General features: G+C 42.9%; 1 protein-coding gene across 1 annotated transcript in view; it reads left to right on the top strand.

Annotated features, from left to right (window-relative positions):
- Window positions 1-20,333, top strand: part of IL1RAPL2 (interleukin 1 receptor accessory protein like 2) — a 1,148,049-nt gene that overhangs the window by 572,151 nt on the left and 555,565 nt on the right. The window contains exons 4-5 of the mRNA XM_075323820.1: window positions 416-602; window positions 10,055-10,208. Coding sequence (XP_075179935.1) covers window positions 416-602; window positions 10,055-10,208 — 341 coding nt within the window. The remainder of the gene's footprint in view (window positions 1-415; window positions 603-10,054; window positions 10,209-20,333) is intronic.

The raw sequence follows: 20,333 nt of genomic DNA, 5'->3' as shown, positions 1-20,333 counted from the left end.
CTGTGTTTTTACCCCTGTTGCAAAACTTGCTGACTGATTCCTTTAAAGAAACAGTAGAGTATAAAAAAACCCAGTGGCCAGTGTGAACATTGTATTTTTTTTTAATTATAATACAGATTGTGATATGGGGAAGAAAAAAAATTGCAAAAAAAACACTTTTAAAAAAAATGCTTGATTTAAAAATGAAGAAAAAAAAATATTTTTTATGATAGTTTCCCTTTGAGAAAACAAGAAAAAAAAATTGGAAACAGAAAGTTAAAACTTTTAAAATGTATGATTATGCTGTAATGTAAAGGTAATCCTTCTTCTGTATATCAAATTATGATCGCTTATGATCAGATTTTTTTTAGCAATGAAAGGTATGGGGGAATTAAGGTATGTTTCATCATAGAATTGTCGTTTATACTCCTTACAGAAACTCCACATACTGTATGAAAGTATCCATGTCATTGACGGTGGCAGAACACGAGGCGGGACTTTGTTACAACAGCAGAATTCGATATGTAGAAAAAGCGGAAGTCACCAAATCAAAAGTGATTTCATGTCCTGATATTGACGACTACAGGACACCGAATGAAAGCACTGACGTTGCATGGTATAAGGTAAATATAATATTTTTATTTCATTGCTTGAGTTAACTTAACGCCCCATGAAACTGACTCGCACAGTTTATGAACGTTGACTCAACTGGCAAACTGCAACATTGCACAATATTATTGATGAGCGAGTGTGCTCCCCAATGCTCGATACTCAAATGAGCATTGGGGTGCTCAGGCATGCTTGTTACTGGATCGAGTATCATGAGTGCGCGAACAATAATGCTTGTGCCCGCCTTCCGTGTTTTGCCGCTATTAGACAGCCAATAAACATGCAAGAATTATCTTCCAATCATGGTAATGCAGGCCATATCCTGTAATTGGGTCTTATATAGGACCTGGTGATGCGTTGCTCGGAACACTGTCCTTTGGAAGCAGCTCAGGGAGAGTTAATCTAGGAGGGAGAGTTTAGAGGCATATAGGAAAGTCTTTATTTGCTATTGCAATATTTGTATATTGTGTTCCCCTAATTCCCTGTAAATTGTTGAACTATGTGCTACTTTTGTTTTTGTCTGAACATGCCCCCACTTAACACTAGAACTACTGGACTCGTGACACCTATATAGAAATACATGGTGCAAAGTAGTGCAAATGACTACCTCTGTAGTTCTAGTGTTAATTGTAAAATGCTGTGGAATATGGCGCTATATAAATATACTTTTTTATTATTATTATTATTATTATTATTATTATTATTATATTGGACAGTTTAGAGCCTTCTAAAGTGACACTAGAGGGTGTTTTTAGGCTTTTTTTAACTTAATACATAAATAATTAAAAACGGAGTGGGGTCCTCCCTACTTTTGATAACAAGCTAAGGCAAAGCAGATAGCTGCAGACTGGTATTATCAGGCTGGAAACGTCAATGGTTATTTGGTGCTTCACATCCTAAAAATACCAGCCCGCAGCCAACTCAGAGTTGGCGCATCACATTTGATGTGCCAATTCTGGCACTTTGCCTGGTCCTTTCTGATTGCCCTAGTACATTGGCAACTGGGATAATATTCTTTTTAGGTTGATGTCACTTGTGTAATGTCAGCTGGCATCAATCCTTGGTGTTAGTAATAGAGATGTGTCTATCAGACATCCCCCATTACTAACCCGGTAATCCCCCAGAAAAAACAGAAAAAAATGTTTATTTGAATAAAGACTCCCCCACACTATTCCTCATTCACCAATATATTATCAATAATGTTCCCATGAAGCTCCTCCATTCCACAAATGCAGCTCTAGTGAATATGAATATGAATAGCAGTAAAGTATGGCTATTGAAAGTGGCCGGATAGTGACGTCAACGCTCTGGTCTCATTTAGTGCAGTGTTGAGCTGGAGGCTCTGATGAGAGTTATGGCCACAACCCAGCAGCTGCAGGCTGGTATTTTTAGGCTGGGAAGCACCAAATAACTATGCAGCTTCCCAGCTTGATAATATGGCTATCTGCTTTACCTTGGCTGATTATCAAAAATAGGGTGGATCCCACTTCATTTTTTAAATGATCTATTTATATAGTTCCTAGCAGCGACCTGAGAGTCAGAGATGCATCCAAACATCTTTTCCATTTGAGTGCTGCTTCCCTCCATTTCAGCAATTTTTCTGCAACTCCCAGCTGTCCTGTTAGGGTCTTCTGGCAAAATGCTTGAGTTTCCTATTAATTTCCATTATACTCTGTACATGAGTCGAGCCTGTCCGAGCGTCCAACTTGCTTTATTCAAGTACTGAGCACTTGAGCATGTTAGTGCTTGCTCATCACTAGTTGCCACTAGTCAGGATTTGGCCTAGAAGTTGATATCCAGCAGCCTGATTGAATTGAAGAGGTCTTGAAAAATTCGGGTTAACACTATAAATATTGAATCTTGATTGAAGTTTAGAAACCTATGAAAAGCTACAAAAACATCTAAAAGATCTAAAAGTGCCGAATTAGCAAACTTTGTGATAACCACAATTAGTGTCTGCCTCAAAATGTTTGGCCACGGCTTTACTCGTCATCACCATATATGTAAAATTGGGAATGAAAAGATTAATGCAGTAAATGATCTCCATTATAAACCCCTTCACAGCTGTGTTATTGATTGTCCACGTAAGAGAAACTGTTAGACACAGCTGCAGAGAGAATTCAGTATCTCTGTAAGAAGACGTTCTTGCATTTAAGCATTACGTGCTACCACTAGAGAGGCCAATGCAACAAATGAGGAAATCTGGCAGAAATGTGCAGTATGATGTCTCTCTTGTGAAAGCTTTTGTAAAGAGGAGCTACATCAATCAGACTTTTTACATGTCCAGTGGATATAATTCCCATCATGTAATAGTAGAGATGAGTGACTGTAATAAATACTATTTAGCATATGCGTGACTCAACCTTTAAATGCGTAAGTAAACAATATTAGGAGTCCCCTGGGAGCTCGTTTTCTGTCCCCGCCATTCTGAGCCATCACACAATGGGAAATGAATGGATATTCAGTCCTGTAGCAAGACGTGCAGAAATCTGGCAGAGTGTCAGCTAGAGGATAATGCACCATCAAAGAATTGCAGGTCTCAATCCAATTATACCTCCTGCTACTTGGACAACTTTTATTTATGCTGATGTTTTGCGAACACTTACGCTCTAGTATTAAAACTCTTAGCAAACATTTCTCAGTGCTGTTGTCAATCAATGGAAGGGGACCTGCAGTCCTGTAATGTAGATAAATCCTCAAGTATGAAACAAGTTGTACAAAGTTGTGAAAGATCACAAAAAGAAATCCACGAACCCAAAAACAAACAAGAGCCTGGAAGTTTGAGGGTTCTACAGACCATTGTGATGAATAAAGAGAGAGGGGGCGCTCCTGTGTGGGATCTTAATGTACCGAGGTATGTACAATGTGAGGTGCACACTCACCTGATAGTGTTGTACGTCAGGTACAACACTGTTAGTGGTATTGAAGGGGGATCGGAAGTTCACCGCTCCTTGTCAGCAGGGATCCCGTCCTCCTGACTCCTCAGGACTCTGCTCACACGATCGGGGTTTTCACGTGCAGTGTGCAGCCGCCGGACCGGCGTCTGATAGCAGCTCCTCCTCCAGGTCGGACGGTCCCGTGATCACAGATGCGGTGATTCCCCAGTCCCTGGTGTTAGATTCAAATGGATAGTACGATCCTGGTTCTGGCTGCAGCAGCCCCGTGAGCTCCCATAGGGAGATAATGATGCAGGGAAAAAAAGAAAAAAGAAAAAATGCACGGTTTCGCTGCGCTGCTCAGAAAGGTAGTGATGAGGTTATTTGGGATGTAGATTTATTAATTATTTACATGCCACTACACGTTTCGGGGGTACAACCTCCCCCTTCCTCAGGTCTACATCCCAAATAACCTCATCACTACCTTTCTGAGCAGCGCAGCAAAACCGTGCATTTTTTCTTTTTTTCCCCACAGACCATTGTGATGTTTGTTTCTTTCAGGTGATTTTTGGTGCAGTGTCTAAGGCCCCCTTCACATTTCCGTGTCTCCGGTACGTGTTTGGTCTGTTTCCTCACGTGCCGGAGACACAGGCACATGTAGACCCATTAAAATCAATGGGTCTGCGCACACGTGCGTGTTTTGCTATGGACCATGTTTATGTGTGGAGCATACGTGTGCCCGTGTGCTCCTCATGTAGACATGTCCGTTTTTCTCCGGCATTACGGGTGTCACATGGCCCGCATATGGCCTGCACGGATGTGATCCATGTGACACGCACCGGAGAAAACACACGTGTTTGTAAAAAAATTCTATACTCACCTTCTCCAGCACTGCCGTCCCTGCCGCTGCTGTCACTTGCTTTCGACGCCCGCTCATTATGATCATCAAATATTTACTCCACTGCGGGCTGGAAGCAGCAGTGGGGAGTCGGAAGGACCGGAGACCGAAGATCAGCACCACGGACAGCAATGCCAGGGACGGGTGAGCAGAAGGTTCCCCTTCTCCGTGTGTTATCAGGGATAACACACGGAGAACACACGTATGTGTGACGCCCTGGCCTATCAGGTCGTCACAAGGGTGTCGTGCAACCTGCCCTTTTGCATGGTACCTGCTCCTCCTTGGTTACGGGTCCTGTCCCTTTGGTGTTGCTAAGAACAGGTATACACAAATCCTGAGGAACACTGTGCACCACACCCACCAAACACCCATTGGGCAGCCTGAGGGGAATAGGGCCGCCCAGATGGAGGAATGGTAGAAGGAGGGCCAGAAGTGTCAGGAGTAAGAGAGAGTAGTTGTAGTAGAGAAGTGCCAGTGAGCAGTGACAGGAAAGGTCACGCTGCGTAGCTGGGCTTCTGTAACCGTCCCAGGCGCCAGATGTTGGTCTAGCTTGGAAGGAGCTTGAACCTCGGTCACAAGGGGTAGTGACAGGGGGCACGGTACTGCCACAGAGGGAAGACCGGCGGCCTTGTGCTACAACCGGGCAGGGGCCAGGGCATGACGGGGTACATGGACCCTAGGCTGGGAAGTAGCTTCATGCAGTCCAGTAATTCACCCGACGAGGATGGAATCTTCATGAACCGCTCTCCACCCACTCCAAAATCGGGGTACTAGTACAACGAGAGGGATAGGACTTCCCAAAACCGTCCAAAAAAACCCAAGCATGAACCCTGAGAGCAAGCTCACTCTGCTAGCCATGCAGGTGAGCGGGACCCAAGTAGTTTTAGGCGAAAGGGATCCAAGTGAAAACACAGTGCCAAGGGACAAGGCTTCAGACCAACCAGCAACACCAAAAGGGCACGGACCCAACGTGTTCGGACTAAGGCTGCAGGGCGTTCAAGACTTTGGTTTACCTGGTGTCAGTGTCAGCATCTCTGGACTGTGTGAGTAAGCTGTGCCCCTTTTCCCCCAACGGGTCCTCAGCCTGCCAGCACCGAGCCCCGGGACACCTTCCCCTGCCCACAGAGGGGTTAACATCAATAGCTGCCATTCCATCGCTCCCGGGCGCTCCCCTCTCCCCTAAACGCAGCAGCGGTGGTATCCCAATTTTTACCACAAACCGTGAGTGGCGTCACAAACACTATCCAATCTACCCTTTCTACCCCCTTTTTATTTTCGAGAGGCGGCGCGACCCCGCCTTGGGTCCGGAGACCCCTCGAGCCACTGCGGATCCGGATCCGAGCAGTCCGTCAGCTGTGCCATAAAAACAGCACACGAAGGGCTATACGCACCTTTGACACGTCCATGAAAAACGTACGTGATTTTCACGGACGTGTGAAGGGGGCCTAAAGTAGATTTTGATGTGGTTTTCATTGATTTTTTTTGCTTTTTAGGATATGTTCTCACTGAATCTTTTTACATCTGCTTCAAAATTCCCCTCCAAAACCCCTTCAAATATTGTTAGAGTTCTCTTTCTCCTCATTTCAATTATGAAATCCACATTACTGTGCACACAGTAAGATTTTTAAGTCTTTTATTGTTTCGATAAGGTTTTGCAAACCTCACCAGAACAAAAATGTAGTGAGGTGTCATTTCTTTGATGAGGATTTCTTTTGGGCATTGATAACTTAAAACATTGCAAAACCATGTAAAAAAAATCTTCAGAAACCATTTTAGGGTATTTCCACTCTAAAGGCCCTGTCACACACAGAGATAAATCTGCGGCAGATCTGTGGTTGCAGTGAAATTGTGGACAATCAGTGCCAGGTTTGTGGCTGTGTACAAATGGAACAATATGTCCATGATTTCACTGCAACCACAGATCTGCCAAAGATTTATCTCTGTGTGTGACGGGGCCTTCAGATTTAGTATGCCTAGGTGACACCACTTTAGTAAAAAATTGTCTGCCTTTTTTCTGAAGTGGATTTGCATCTCTGGCATCTTTTTTAAAATATTTTAACTAACTCAAGGGACAGAGATGTTGTACTTATAATTTACAAACATGTCTGCAAAAAACCTCCATAAAAAGATACTCTTATTTATTCCAAAACCAATTTTAGTGAAAATAACAGAGTAGCGGTCGATAGGAGCTCTAGGGAACAGGAAGACAATTTTAGAGCTTTTTGACAGGCAAGAACGATTTAAGAATAAAGGGAATCAACTGTTATGGTCAGGAGACCGCAAAAAGATCTACAAAAATCCCATTAAAAGATTGATGATAATGCACAAAGAGTAGTTAGAACCTTAGCTGGCTGCAATCCTCTGACTACAACAACACAACTAGAAGTAGCGGTGGAGCGTTCCTGACAAACCTAGATGCCTTGTCACTGCCGGAGAACTAGCTAACCTCAAAGATGAAATGAGGAATCCTGACTTGCCTCGGAAGAGCCCCAAAGAAAAGAGACAAGCCCCCAACATCTAACAAGGGTGATGTAAGAAAAAAACAACACACAGATGGAAAGTATAGGGTTAAGCAAAATGAGGCCCTGTTAGCTAGATACAAAATGATAGGATAGATTACTGGTTGCAGCTATCAAAAACCCTGAAAAAATACCAATACCTAATAATAAAAATATTCCCTTAAAGATCACACAATCTTCCTCCTCTATATCATGAACTCTTCTGGAAATACATTTAAATGGAAAATGCAAATGTAATAGAAAAGATCATAACTACAAAAAAAAAAACATGAGATACAAAATACAAATCCTGATCAGACAGAGTAACAACTCCCTTTTTTGCTGGGAATAAATCGCTCTCCAAAAATGGTGCAGAAAAAGCACCTATTCACCAGCAAGAAACAAAAGATAATTTTCTGAATTACAAGTTTAGGAAAAGGCATAAATTAAGAAGAAAAGCCCTTCAGTGCAAATTCAGCCCCAGCCAAGCCCAGACTAAGAGAACAAAATACTTATCAGGCATTGCTGCAGACTCAGGATGACATGGGAACAGAACCGATACAAATAAACGAAAAACTGTTGAAAGCATTCCTGTAGAATCCCAAAAAGGCTCAAAAGGAAAAACAAAAACGTAAAGAGGCAGGCAAAAAGCCGAAAGGCTGGAGGACAAGGATTCAGGACAATTATCACTGGCAAAGGTTAGACAGAGACAGCTTTCCTTTATACACCCAGGCTGGACTCAATAGGCTACCTGAAATAGCAATCCTCTTCTATACCTGTCTGAGTGACAGATGCAGAATCAGACTGTGTTATGTATTCTAATATTGTTGGAATAAAGTAGAGATGTGAGAGCTGCAGCCGCTAACGTGTCTGCTATTCTGTGTTAGTTACACAAACTCTGACAGCACAATCTGACGATCGCGCTGTTCCCGTCTGCCATCAGTGGCCCTGTGATGCGATCATGGGGCACCAATTGGTTGTCACAACATCGTGGGGTCAGCTGATGACCCCTGTGGCTGTCATGAGTCAGTTTGTGTAGATGCCAGCACAATTACGGCACCCACAGGAGATCAGCATTTCTGCTGATCAGAGTGATGCTCAATATCGCTCTCATCAGCAGAAGCGATTGGATAGTGCAGGCATAAGGGTAGTAAAATCAATAAAAAAAATAAAAAAATGTTTTTAAAAATCTAAAAAATTAAAAAAAATTTAAAGTTCAAATCACCCTCCTTTTGCCTCTTTGAAAATAAAACAATAATAGAAAAAGAAAACATATTTGGTATCACTGCGTTCAGAAATGCCTGATCTATCAAAATATAAAATCAATTTATCTAATTGGTAAAGGGTATAGTGAAAAAAATAAATTGGGGTTGCCTCAGTATTGCATTAAAATACTGTAACAGGCAATCAAAACATCGTAAATGGTATATTAAAAAATGGCAGCTCAAGGCGCAAAAAACAAGCTAACACACAGCCTCAGGTCCCAAAAAGTGAGATCACTATAGGTCTCAGAAAATCACAACAAAAATGCAATTCTAGTTCCCCCCTCCCACATATAGGCTACATAGCCTATTCCTACCTCTCCCACAAACATCCCTCTCTACCAACCCAAGCTTGACAGCCTCATAGGAATATATAAAAAATGTCACACTTTAGTTGGGAGTCTGGTCACCAGTCCGTGCATTCTGATCTGTTCATGGACCTTCTTAAACAGACACCTGAAAAAGCCCTTACTGTGAATGGCATTTCTTGTGTATAGGTGTCTGTTTGACTCCACACCTACTGCCAGCACAGCATGAGAAGGAGGGAAAGCACTGCTATGGATGCAGATTAGCAGAGCAGTGTAGAGCTGTGCTAGGGTACGAAGTGGAGGAACCTTCCATCTCCGGGAGTGAGGCCCACCAGGGAATTTTCAGATTTCCCAGTGGGCCAGTCTGAGCCTGGCTGTTGATATACGGTACCTCTGTCCAAATGGTTGGAACTTGCCTAAAGGCCACTTTACACGCTGCGATATCAGTACCGATATCGCTAGCGTGGGTACCTGCCCCCATCTGTTGTGCGACACAGGCAAATCGCTGCCCGTGCTGCACAACATCGCCCAGACCCGTCACACTATTTACCTGCCCAGGGATGTCGCTGTGACCGGCGAACCGCCTCCTTTCTAAGGGGGCAGTTCGTTCAGCGTCACAGCGACATCACAGCTGCGTCACTGAACCGCCGCCCAATAGATGCGGAGGGGCGGAGATGAGCGGGACGTAACATCTCGCCCACTTCCTTCTTTCCTCATTGCAGCCGGGAGGCAGGTAAGGAGAGGTTCCTCATTCCTGCGGTGTCACACGGAGCGATGTGTGCTGCCGCAGGAACGAGGAACAACCTCGTTACTGCTGCAGGAGCGATTTTTGAGAATGGACCCCCATGTCACCGATGAGCGATTTTGCACGTTTTTGCAACGATGCAATATCGCTCATAGGTGTCACACGCAACGGCATCGCTAATGCGGCCGGATGTGCGTCACCAATTCCGTGACCCCAACAAGTTCGCATTAGTGATGTCGTAGCGTGTAAAGCCCCCTTAAGTATAGTTGCTTTCAACCTGCTTATTTTGACTACTAATGCTTTCTCTATGACCTGTCTGACACACATTTTATTAGTCTAGACTGCATATATATAATTGAACATGACACATTAGCACAGTGGGCACACACTCTCCTACTGTATATTATACAGGAGCAAACACACAAGTCACATTCAGAATCTTCTAGAATGCATTCAGTCTTCCATACTGAGAAAATAATTCCAGTGAATCAGCTCACGATGAATCCAGTAGTTCCTAAGCACTATTATTATGGCTGGTAATTTACTGCTTATAAAGTTTAGCCAGTATTTTACTGGATTTATTATGTTTTGCTCTCATCTCCCTTGTCGGAACAGACAATTGAACGTGACATTTAAAAGCCCTTTTCAAACCAATTTTCTTATGTAATTAAACCTATTGCGTTGTTTTCCTTCTAAAAACCCTTGTGTCTATCAGTATGAAAAACTAATTCTAAAATAAAACATTGTATGGAAGCCTGGCTTTATTCTGCTACAAAGACAATGGCTTCTAAATAATAATAAAAAAAGAAGGCTAATACATGAAGCAGCTCATGCATTTAACTAGACTAAATGTCCCCTCTAATTGTGCTTTCTTTGCAGGAATGCAAGCCAAAGAAGTGGAGAAGCCTGATTATACAGAAGGGAAATAGCCTTTTGATGCAAGATGTTCAAAAAGACGACATGGGAAATTATACTTGTGAAATTAAGTTTGAAGGCCGACCAATCAGGCGGACGATTCAGCTAAAGGTAACAGGTAAGAACTGAATCGGATCTTTTACTGATCATGATGGTGTATCTTTTCATATTATCATCTTTTTAATAGCTAAGGGCTGGCCGTACATTGATGGTTCCTTTTACGGTTGCTTTTGCATAAAGCGTTCTGCCATACAGAGTAAAAATAAGTGATACCTAACTTGACCAAGCTTTTATACACTTGTTTAAATAACAGCGCTATACTGTGCCACCACCACTGCCGCCACACTGCAAAATAATGAACTGATCCGCGAGCATCAGTGACATCACCATCACCATACAGTGCCAGCACACTGCAAAATGATAAACTGTATCTGAGTATTAGTGCCACCACCAATCTCCAATAATACTAACATACAGTTACCAAAAGATAAACTCTATGCATAAACTACTATGGTATACTGCTATGCAATGTCTACAATCTGCTGCTATACAGGTAATCTTAATTCATGGTTGTTGCAAGCTTCTACTGCCAAGTTATCTGTAGTAGTTGATGTGACCTTTGGGACTGCTAATGTAAGGAGATGGACTAGTTGCTGTTACATTCCCTTCCCTAAACACACCAACCGCATTGTTGTATTGTTATGTGAATTGTGTCCTACATCTTTGTAAATAATGTAATATGTGAATTGTGGTGTAATGTGTAATGTACGGTATGTGCTTGCCAAGCTATAGGGGGAGACATAGTTAGGTTTTGGGACCAGCCCACAAAGGGAGGGATTAGTTTATAGGGAAAGAGACGATTTCCTTCTAGAGAGCTAGTTAAGACATAAGGCCGCTTTACACGCTGCGACATCGCTTGCGTTTGCTAGCGATGTCGAGCGCGATATCACCTGCCCCCGTCGTACGTGCAATATGTGTTGATCGCTGCTGTATGAACATTATCACTACGGCAGCATCACACGCATATACCTTGTCAGCGACATCGCTGTGACCGCTGAACAATCCCTCCCTCAAGGGGGAGGTGCGTTTGGCATCATAGCGACGTCACTGCGGCGTCACTAAGTGACCGGCCAAAAGAAGCGGAGGGGCGGAGATGAGCAGGACGTAACATCCCGCCCACCTCCTTCCTTCCGCATTTCCGGTGGATGCAGGTAAGGAGATGTTCGTCGTTCCTGCGGTGTCACACATAGCGATGTGTGATGCCGCAGGAACGAGGAACAACATCGCTAGTGCCCAAACAACAATATTTGGGCTCTCCGTAGCAAACGATTTTGACCTCTTTTGCGATCGTTTATGGTCGCTCGTACATGTCACACGTTACGATGTCGCTAACGACGCCGGATGTGCGTCACAAACAACGTGACCCTGACAATATTTTGTTAGCGATGTCGCAGCGTGTAAAGCACCCTATAGTGTGTGACAGGAGTAGACATATCATTTGAAGGTCATCAAGGCTGCATGCAGTGGGTGATCTGGGGCAGGAGAAAGGAGACCAATGTTGAGATTGCATGATCCAAAAATGGTAGCTGAGAATGAGAGGGCAGGACTATGTCTAGTCTGGAGACCAACCTTCCTACAAAGTGATCCTCAGCCAGAAGGGTTCAGAGAATGGAACTCAAGCAGCAGGGTGTCAAGTTAATGTTGATGGGATGGACTGGTGCATGAGAAAAGTTGACTTTCCTGGGTGTAGTATCCCCAAGAGTCTGAGAACTGTGCTCTGGCCCAAGTGGCAAACCTCCTCCTATTTGAGGAGAATTGACATGTAGCTGTGGAAAATGAAATGGACTATCATGAATTGGATTGTAACGCTTGCCTGGTTAGTGCTGGGACTCACAGAACCAGTAAAAACGGAAACAATACAGAGGGAACTAAAGGTGTGTCTGAATATGCTTTGTACAACTGAAACACGCTGGAAATTATGCACCCATTATCTCATTTATGTAATTGATGAAAAGGAAATGTTGCGTAAAATCTTGTTCAAACTGAACTGGTGGTCTCCTTGTCGGTACAAGGAATCAACTGGTCTTGGCTAGCCAAAAAGATTAGGCTTCATGCAGCCTACTTGGGCATGCTGTTCCCACAGTGGAAGTCTACACAACTAGCCAGAACTAATTAATTCATGCAGAGTGCCGAGACAGCAGGTATCAACTACCACCCTGTTGCACTCTACACCAGAAAAGTTAATCTTTAGCTAAAGTCCACATACACAGGTGACCAATGCATACTTGCCAAAAGTTACACAGCAAAATTCAGACTAGTCAAGTCTCAACTTCCAACACCAAAGAACACTCCCTATGCCTACTCTTGGGCATTTACTAAGTCCCACTTTTTTCATGGGCTACTTTGCAGGATTGTTGTAACAAGATTGTGACTTTTGGCAAGTAAGCTAATTCATTTTGTTACATGTTTGACATGTGCTGTTTGGAGTTCGGGTTTGTACTTTGAACTGCTGCTGCAATCACATTTAGAAGATTGTTAAGCTCAAGTGGGTTTCTACTTGACTTTTTCTCCTTTTTTCTGGACAACTTATCAAAAAATCAGAGACAGACAATATTTTTTTTGGACACTTTGCAAAATCTTAATAAATCATTATGATAAGTGACACATGTCTACAACCCATAATTCTGATATGCAGACATCAGCTACAGTCACTGTAAACTGTAAAATAATAATTACAGTTAAAAAATCTGTATATTTATTTTTCCAGCTTAAAACACAGTAACATTCATTTTTTTTCAGACAGAGCAAAAAAATGGATTATTTTACAGACTGTCCAGGAATTTTTGGACTGATGGTAATCCTGGTCCAAATCTGCAAGTTTACTCTACTTGTTCAGTGTCTGTACAAAGGTTTCTGTGGTTGCTTGTATTCAGGAAGGCATAGGCTTAAGACCCCTTTACACACAGACTTTCTAGCGATCCCAACCTGGCCGGGATCGCTACAAAGTCTCTGGTGACCTCACCAGACGCGCAGGGCACACAAGCGGTCTTTTCACATTATGCTTACCTACACATAGGTTTTCCTTGCCTAGCAAACCGCTATACCTAAAAGCCCTTTACATAGTCGTCCATATCGGATATTTGAGGTGTAGAGCCCTGGATCCCATTTAACTTGTGGACACTAAACATGTCTTGTATTTCCTTCTGCCATGTGCAATTGAGCTAAGAATTAAGCACTGCTTTCCGACATCCATACCTATTCCGGGTAGCCATCTGCCACATAGCATCCCGGCTTAAAGATTGTTTGACATCCTGCCACTCATATACGGATTGGTCTCAATTCTCATATACCGTAGTGAACCCCCATAGACAAATCCAATTATATTGATGGGACCCGGTCGTTGCTTCAGGATTCAACAAATCCACCTACCACTAGTCATTACAGACAAATAACGTGTGAATACGGCTTACTGTCCCTACCAACACCGTCATCTTGTTCATTTGAGAATCATTACTCAACTAGTCAGTCTGTCCGACCAGATGAAGGCCGAGACGATGGCCGAAACGTTGTCATAGGCGGTCCTTCTGCAATTGTACCATTTTTTCAATAAAAATTCAAAGAGACATTCACGTTTTTCATGTGCGATTTGCAATTGGGAAGTAAACGGTGTGCCGGAGCTGCTTTACCTCTGCAACAGCAATACGGACCTGCAGAATGACCTAGCTAGTCATTGGGGACGTGTCAAAGCAGCTATTTGAAAGGGAAGTCGCTAGCGAAGTCGTTGTAACGGTGTCAAACACAACGATGCATGCTGCACAGCGGGAAACAAAGGACCAAAAAATGGTCCTGAAAAATTTGTAGCAATCAGCAACCTCACAGCGGCAGCCAGGTCCTGATGCGTTTCACACACTGCAATGTCACTGGGGAGGTCGCTATTACGTCACAAAACCGGTGACGTTACAGCGATGTCGTTACTCGTTAGCGATGTTGCAGTGTGTGAAGGGGCCTTTAGTGTCTGTGTATGGAAACTCTACTTTTAGTATATTTTGAAGAATTTGTCCATTAATGGTAATAGTAGCACATTGTCTCTGGCGGTCACATGACATTGTTATGACCACAGCAGTCCTTACTATTTATTCAGAGCAGACATCCCCTCTGTTGAAATACTGAAAAGCTGAAGCCATTGTTTGGCTGCAGTGGTCATGCTGAATGAGTTTGGAGGGGGTTTTGTTACTTTATCTTGGCAACCTCAATAGTTAAAGTATAACCGTCGCTTTAATTGTTATTTACTAAATCAATAGTATATTGGAAAATAAGCTACTTTGTAATATGTCTTATCAGAGGAATCTGCTTCTTTGCCAGGAAAAATCTGTATTCAGTGAAGACTTTCCCATTACTGATATAGGAGATAACTGGAGGAGGGGGAGCTAGAGGCAGAGGGAGGAACTAGTTGGAAAAAAGAGGAGCTAAAGAGAGGACTGAGAGTCAGAGGGAGGTGCTAGAGGCAGAGGGAGGAACTAAAGAGAGGACAAAGAGTGAGGGAGGTGCTAGAGGCAGAGGGAGGAGCTAGTTGGAAAAGGGAGGAGCTAATAGAGGACCGAGAGTCAGAGGAAGGTGCTAGAGGCAGAGTGAAAAGCTAAAGAGAGGACTGAGAGTCTGAGGGAGGTGCTAGAGGCAGAGGGAGGAGCTAAAGAGAGGACAAAGATTGAGGGAGGTGCTAAAGGCAGAGGGAGGAGCTAAAGAGAGGACAAAGAGTGAGGGAGGTGCTAGAGACAGAGGGAGGAGCTAAAGGCAGAGCTCCGCCCCTCCTCCCTCTTCTATCTACAATGTACAATACTACATAGAGTCTCATCAGTAACAGCCGCCATCTCCTCTATCTCACTAATGGGAAGCTTCACTGAATACAAATTTTACCACAGAATTGAGAATTTTGATAATGACTGATCAATTCTAGCAGAGAGAGAAGTAGATTTCGCTGATTAGATATATTACAAAGTTACATATTTTCACGTGTATTATTAATTTGTGAAATAAAAATTAAAATGACAGTTACGTTTGAGGCCCGTTTCACACGTCAATGAAAAACACTGACGTTCTTCACTGACGTGTAAAACACGCACATGTCCCTCCGTGTTCCGTGATTCACGGCACACGTGGGTTGTCCATGTGCAATCTGTGATCCGTGATTGCATATGGACATTACTCACCTGCCTTCACTGCTGCTGTCCATGGTGCTGAACTCCTTGGGTCCCACCGCTCTCAGCACCTACTTCCTGGTCGGGTTTTCCTGCTCTCATGAATATTCATGATCCAGGCAGGAGCTGCCGAGAGCAGAGGCTGCACAGCGAATTGCAGGCAAGGTAAGTTGAAAATATTTAATATTTAATATGTCCGTGATTTTCTGGTACGCGTTTCACTGATCACTCACGGATCACACCATAGTGTGGTCCGTGGGTCATCAGTGATGCCAGAAAAAAACTGACATGTCTCCATGCAGAATCACGGCCACGCGTGCACGCTGCACGGAGACACGTTCAGTGAAAAATCACTGATGTGTGAGCAGACCCATTGATTATAATGGGTCTGCGTATGTCAGTGATTCTGGTACGTAGAAAAAAAAGCACAAACGTACCAGAATCACTGACGTGTGAAACAGGCCTTAAGGAAGGATTGTCCAGTAGGGGACAACCCTCTTAAATTATCACTATTTCCTTAACAATCTTTACATACTGTAAGTAAATAGCATGGGAGTATGAAAGAAGCTTAGTAATATTTCTTACCATAGAAATGTGCTACTTTTTCCATTTATGAGCCCCTTTTCCCTTCCTTTATGTCTCCTATACTTATCATCTAATTTGAAAGCAAGATGAGCTGTCAGCTCAGGGTGATGTGAGGTTACATCTCCTATTATACTCTATGGCAGCGTTCTCCAACTCCAGTCCTCAAGAGCCACCAACAGGTCATGTTTTTGGTTTCCCTTAGTATTGCCAATATGATAATCCCATCACATCTATAATACTAAGGAAATCCTGAAAACATGACCTGTTGGTGGCTCTTGAGGACTGGAGTTGGGAGAACGCTGCCCTATGGAGAGGGTAAGAGGAGTAGGCATTAGGAGATATCACCTTAGTGTAAAAACTAGATAGACACGGGTCTATCTTTTTTCTTACCATCCAATTGAAGTGAAACGCTATGCTGATTATGTAACGCTAGTAGCTTTTGGCTGCCACGTTGAGACAGATACCAAATCCCTATCTTGGCCATGGATGGGTTGTATGAATATACCCCATTAAGGCTAGAATTACATCTGTATCAGTGATTCCTTTCTAAAATACAGAAATACAGAAATCTAGGAGATGGATTTGTTATATAATGAACAAAACACAATGCAACTCAGACCCAATTTGTTTTAATAGGGTCTGTCATGGTTTCAGGATGGCGTCCTTCATTTACTAGAAAAAATAAGACTGCATGTTCTGCTATTTCTACCAGGAAGAATGACTAAATCTACAGCAAAATTTGGTATAGGTGTGAACAGAGCTAAATAAGAGTTTGTGCTTCACCTCGTTTCCCCAAAGTTTTTATTCGTCAAATGAAGTTTACTGCTTATTAGGTTGGTTCCTGTTTGACAAGATTATGTCCATCTGGACAGCTGAATAGCTTATAAAGTGGCATTGAATTTGCCAATCTTGACAAAATATGTGATTGAATGTGAATTACCGTAAGGCTGGACTCACAGGAACGTATGAATAAACGGTTCATTCTCGTCCAGGAGAGTAGGACAATTTTTCTCACTTGTCGTCCGCATGCTGTCTGTGTGCTCTCAGTGTGCTATCCGTGTGCTGTCAGTGTCCAATCCGTTTTTTTTTAGCTATTAGTAATTTACAGTCATTTACAGGACCATTTACAGTGTTCTGTGCTACATGATAGTAATATATCCTTAAAAACGGACGTCACTAGGATGGTCTGTGTGCCGTCCATGTGGCGACCATTTTTCTCTTGCACCCATTGACTTGTATTGGCGAGTCTTGGATGATATCGGCAGCAAATCGCAGCATGTTGCGATTTTTCTCTCATTCAGAATCTGGGTGAGAGAAAAGCTGACCAACTGCTCTCCTTCATTGAATCACATTGGTCCGAGTGCAATGAGAGATTTTCTCACATTGCACTTGTCCGATTTATACGCTCGTGTGAGCATACACTAATGAAAAGCCTCAAATCACTTTAACAAAAATGTGTGAACAACTCTAAAGTCTTTTAAGAATGAATTCAACTCCTTTTCTTGCTCTTTAATGCACGCAAAGATCAGAAAAAATGGGCCTCCATGTCTTGTGCTACAGATCAGGAGTAAACCAAAAAAACTCGTAAAAATAGAATAAAAATTATTTATTAGAACACTAAAAAACATAAACCAGCACTACACTTTACAGAGGCGGTCCGCCTCCCTCCTCAAGTACACAGTGTTACAATGTTCCGTTCTGATCAATGTCTTGGTCAATGTAAAGATGATATTCCAAAGATTTTGGTGATCAACACCGTCAAAGCCTTTGCTGTAATCAATGAAGTAAAAATAGATTTTCTTCGATTCTTTAGCCTTTTCTATCATCTTCGGAATAGGAATAATCACTGATCTTGTCCAGTCCTTGGGCCATTTACCAGTTGTCTATATCTGTTGACACAAGCGTGTGATAACATCAATTGCTGCTACAGAAGGCTTTATTATCTATTGGATTATTGTCACATGTGGGCGCTTTGTTGTTTGATAGACGTTTTATTGCAGTAACAACTTGGTCTTTCAGGATGTTTGTGTCACGGGTGACAGACGGTCATGTGGATTCTGGCAATATAAGGTCACAGTGTTTGACTGCTCAGAATGCTCCCTGACTTTATATTGTTCGTTCTGTTATAGTATTCATTGTAATAGTTAGCTTTCCTGCTGGATTTTCATCTCTCCCCCTTTTGGACCCAGCAGGAGCTCGCCTTCCACCCAGCTGCTGATCATTACCATTCTCTTGGTGCTTAAATACTCCCTTCTTCCCTGGACTGGTTCTGCTGATGTTATTCAGTTCATCCTAGCTCTGGTTGCAAGCAGGTGGTTTGCTCTTATCTGTTGTATTGTTGCTGTAACTTTGCTGACCTTCTGCCTGAGTCATGTGTGGATAAGTAGTTTGTGCATTTTCCCCATGCGTCCTTCATGTGTTTTCCTTTAGCATTTACTGAGGATGACAAAGAGCTCATCAAATCCGTTCCCTATTAAGAATTCAGCACTACGGATACCTAGGGTCAGGTATCCGGCTCGGCGCATAGGTGTGGAATCTATCTAGGGTGGTGACGGACCCCAGGGACCAGCAGTAGGTTTGGTCAGGGATCACCATCTCCCCCTTTGCTCAACACAAGAGTCCCCTTCCCTTACCTTTCGCTGCTCGCTTGGTACTTCCCCATACCTAGTGTGACAGTTTAAATCTCTCTTATTTACAGTCTCTGTTTCTTCCTGTATCACTGAGTTGTTCTTGTAAAGGTGCTCTGTGTATTCTTCCATCTTTCCTTAATCTGTTCTGGCTCAGTTAGATTGTTCCTGTTGGCGTCTTTTATCATGCCCGCTCTTGATTGAAACTTTTGGCATATCCCTTTGATCTTTAAGTCTTCCTGGTCTCGCCTTTCCATCGTTGTACATGTATTTTGGTAACAAACAATCTTTATCTGCTCAAATGGCTCTCTTTAATCTTTTACTGATGATGTCTGTAGCCATATGGTCCATTATGCCACATTTGTGTGGTAGTTTAATGTGGTAGCCACCTAATATTGGGATCTATTAAGATGTCCTCTTCATTTTTTGGCAACGTGATTGTAAAAATGTAAGTTTTCAAGCCATTCAAATGTAAAAGAAAAACATGCATACATTTATATTGTCAAACTGAGTGTACAATTTCTGTACTAAAGGGAAAAATTCCTGTGCACTCATTATTTTACACTACATTTAACACCATTATAGCTTTTCGTTGGCTCCAGATCCACAGCTCAGAGCAAGATTTACTGGAGTAAATGCTAGCCAATATTCAGATTACAAATTTTGCATCTCTAATACAGCTTATGTCAAACACGTTCCATTTCATCAAACTGAAAAAACTCTATTCTCATTGGAATACTTTATCAGATGTTTTTCTCCTCTAGATATTATATCATTTTTATATCTCAGAATACTCCAATAATGTATTTTATACTTTCAGTATTCTGAAATATCATTGTCTTACTGGGAACATTATACAGGAAACATACACTAGGCCAGGGATCAGGAACCTTTTTGGCTGAGAGAGCCATGAACGCCACGTATTTTAAAATATAGTTCCGTGAGAGCCATACTCACCAGGGAGGAGAGGCGGTGGTGGCGCGGCTCAGAAGGTCCCAGTAGGCAGGATAGGCGATGCTATGGGTACGGAGGAGGGGGTGTCGCGGCTCAAGAGGGTCAGTGTGCGGAAGGTCGGTGTTACTTCTGCAGGCTCGTGGGGTGTTACGGCGGCGGGTGCCATTGATCTGCCAGCGTGCTGCTTTGACTCTCCCGCAATTGACAAGATCAACTTCAAGAAAAAGGCCGCGGTGCGTGCGCAGATCAAAACAATGGACTTCAAGAAAATGGCTGTGGAGTCCTATCTGTGCATGCGCCGCCTCTGCGCCCATTTTCTTGAAGTCGATCTTGTCAACTGTAGGAGATTCAAAGAAACCACAGATCAATGGCGCCCGCCGCCGCGACACCCCACAAGCCCGCAGTATCACCAACCCTGCGCCACCACTGCCGCTCCAGTAAGCCATGTGCAGTTTGAAAGACGCACCCCCATTTTCCCCCAGTTTTGTGAAGATTTGTCTGCGAGCCAGATCTGGCCATCAAAAGAGCCACATCAGGCTCGCGAGCCATAGGTTCCTGAATTTTTGACTTAACCTTTCTACTACTGGTTGGAATTTCTCTGTCCTCATACCAGCTTTGATTCTTTATTTGACCCATCCAAAATCTCTTTTCTTCTGTTAAATTTAGATTTTGTTAATATGCACTAATTGTTATTATTACATAAAAATTTCCTCATTTCATATCTATTGGTCCAGTTTATATCAGGTATGTATGCAGTAATGCACACAAGAGAAATAATGTAAAATAAGGTCTATTTCGAAACTAGTGCTCCTGACCGCCACGGTTTTCGTACAGACTAGAGGTCCCAGCTGTGCAGTCCCTACATGCCCCTGCGCAGAGTGA

The sequence above is a fragment of the Anomaloglossus baeobatrachus genome, chromosome 9 (genome assembly GCF_048569485.1).
Source record: "Anomaloglossus baeobatrachus isolate aAnoBae1 chromosome 9, aAnoBae1.hap1, whole genome shotgun sequence".
In the NCBI taxonomy this organism is placed as follows: Eukaryota; Metazoa; Chordata; class Amphibia; order Anura; family Aromobatidae; genus Anomaloglossus; species Anomaloglossus baeobatrachus.
Note: the sequence above shows the minus strand (reverse complement) of the source record. Positions and strands in the feature narration are given on the sequence as shown.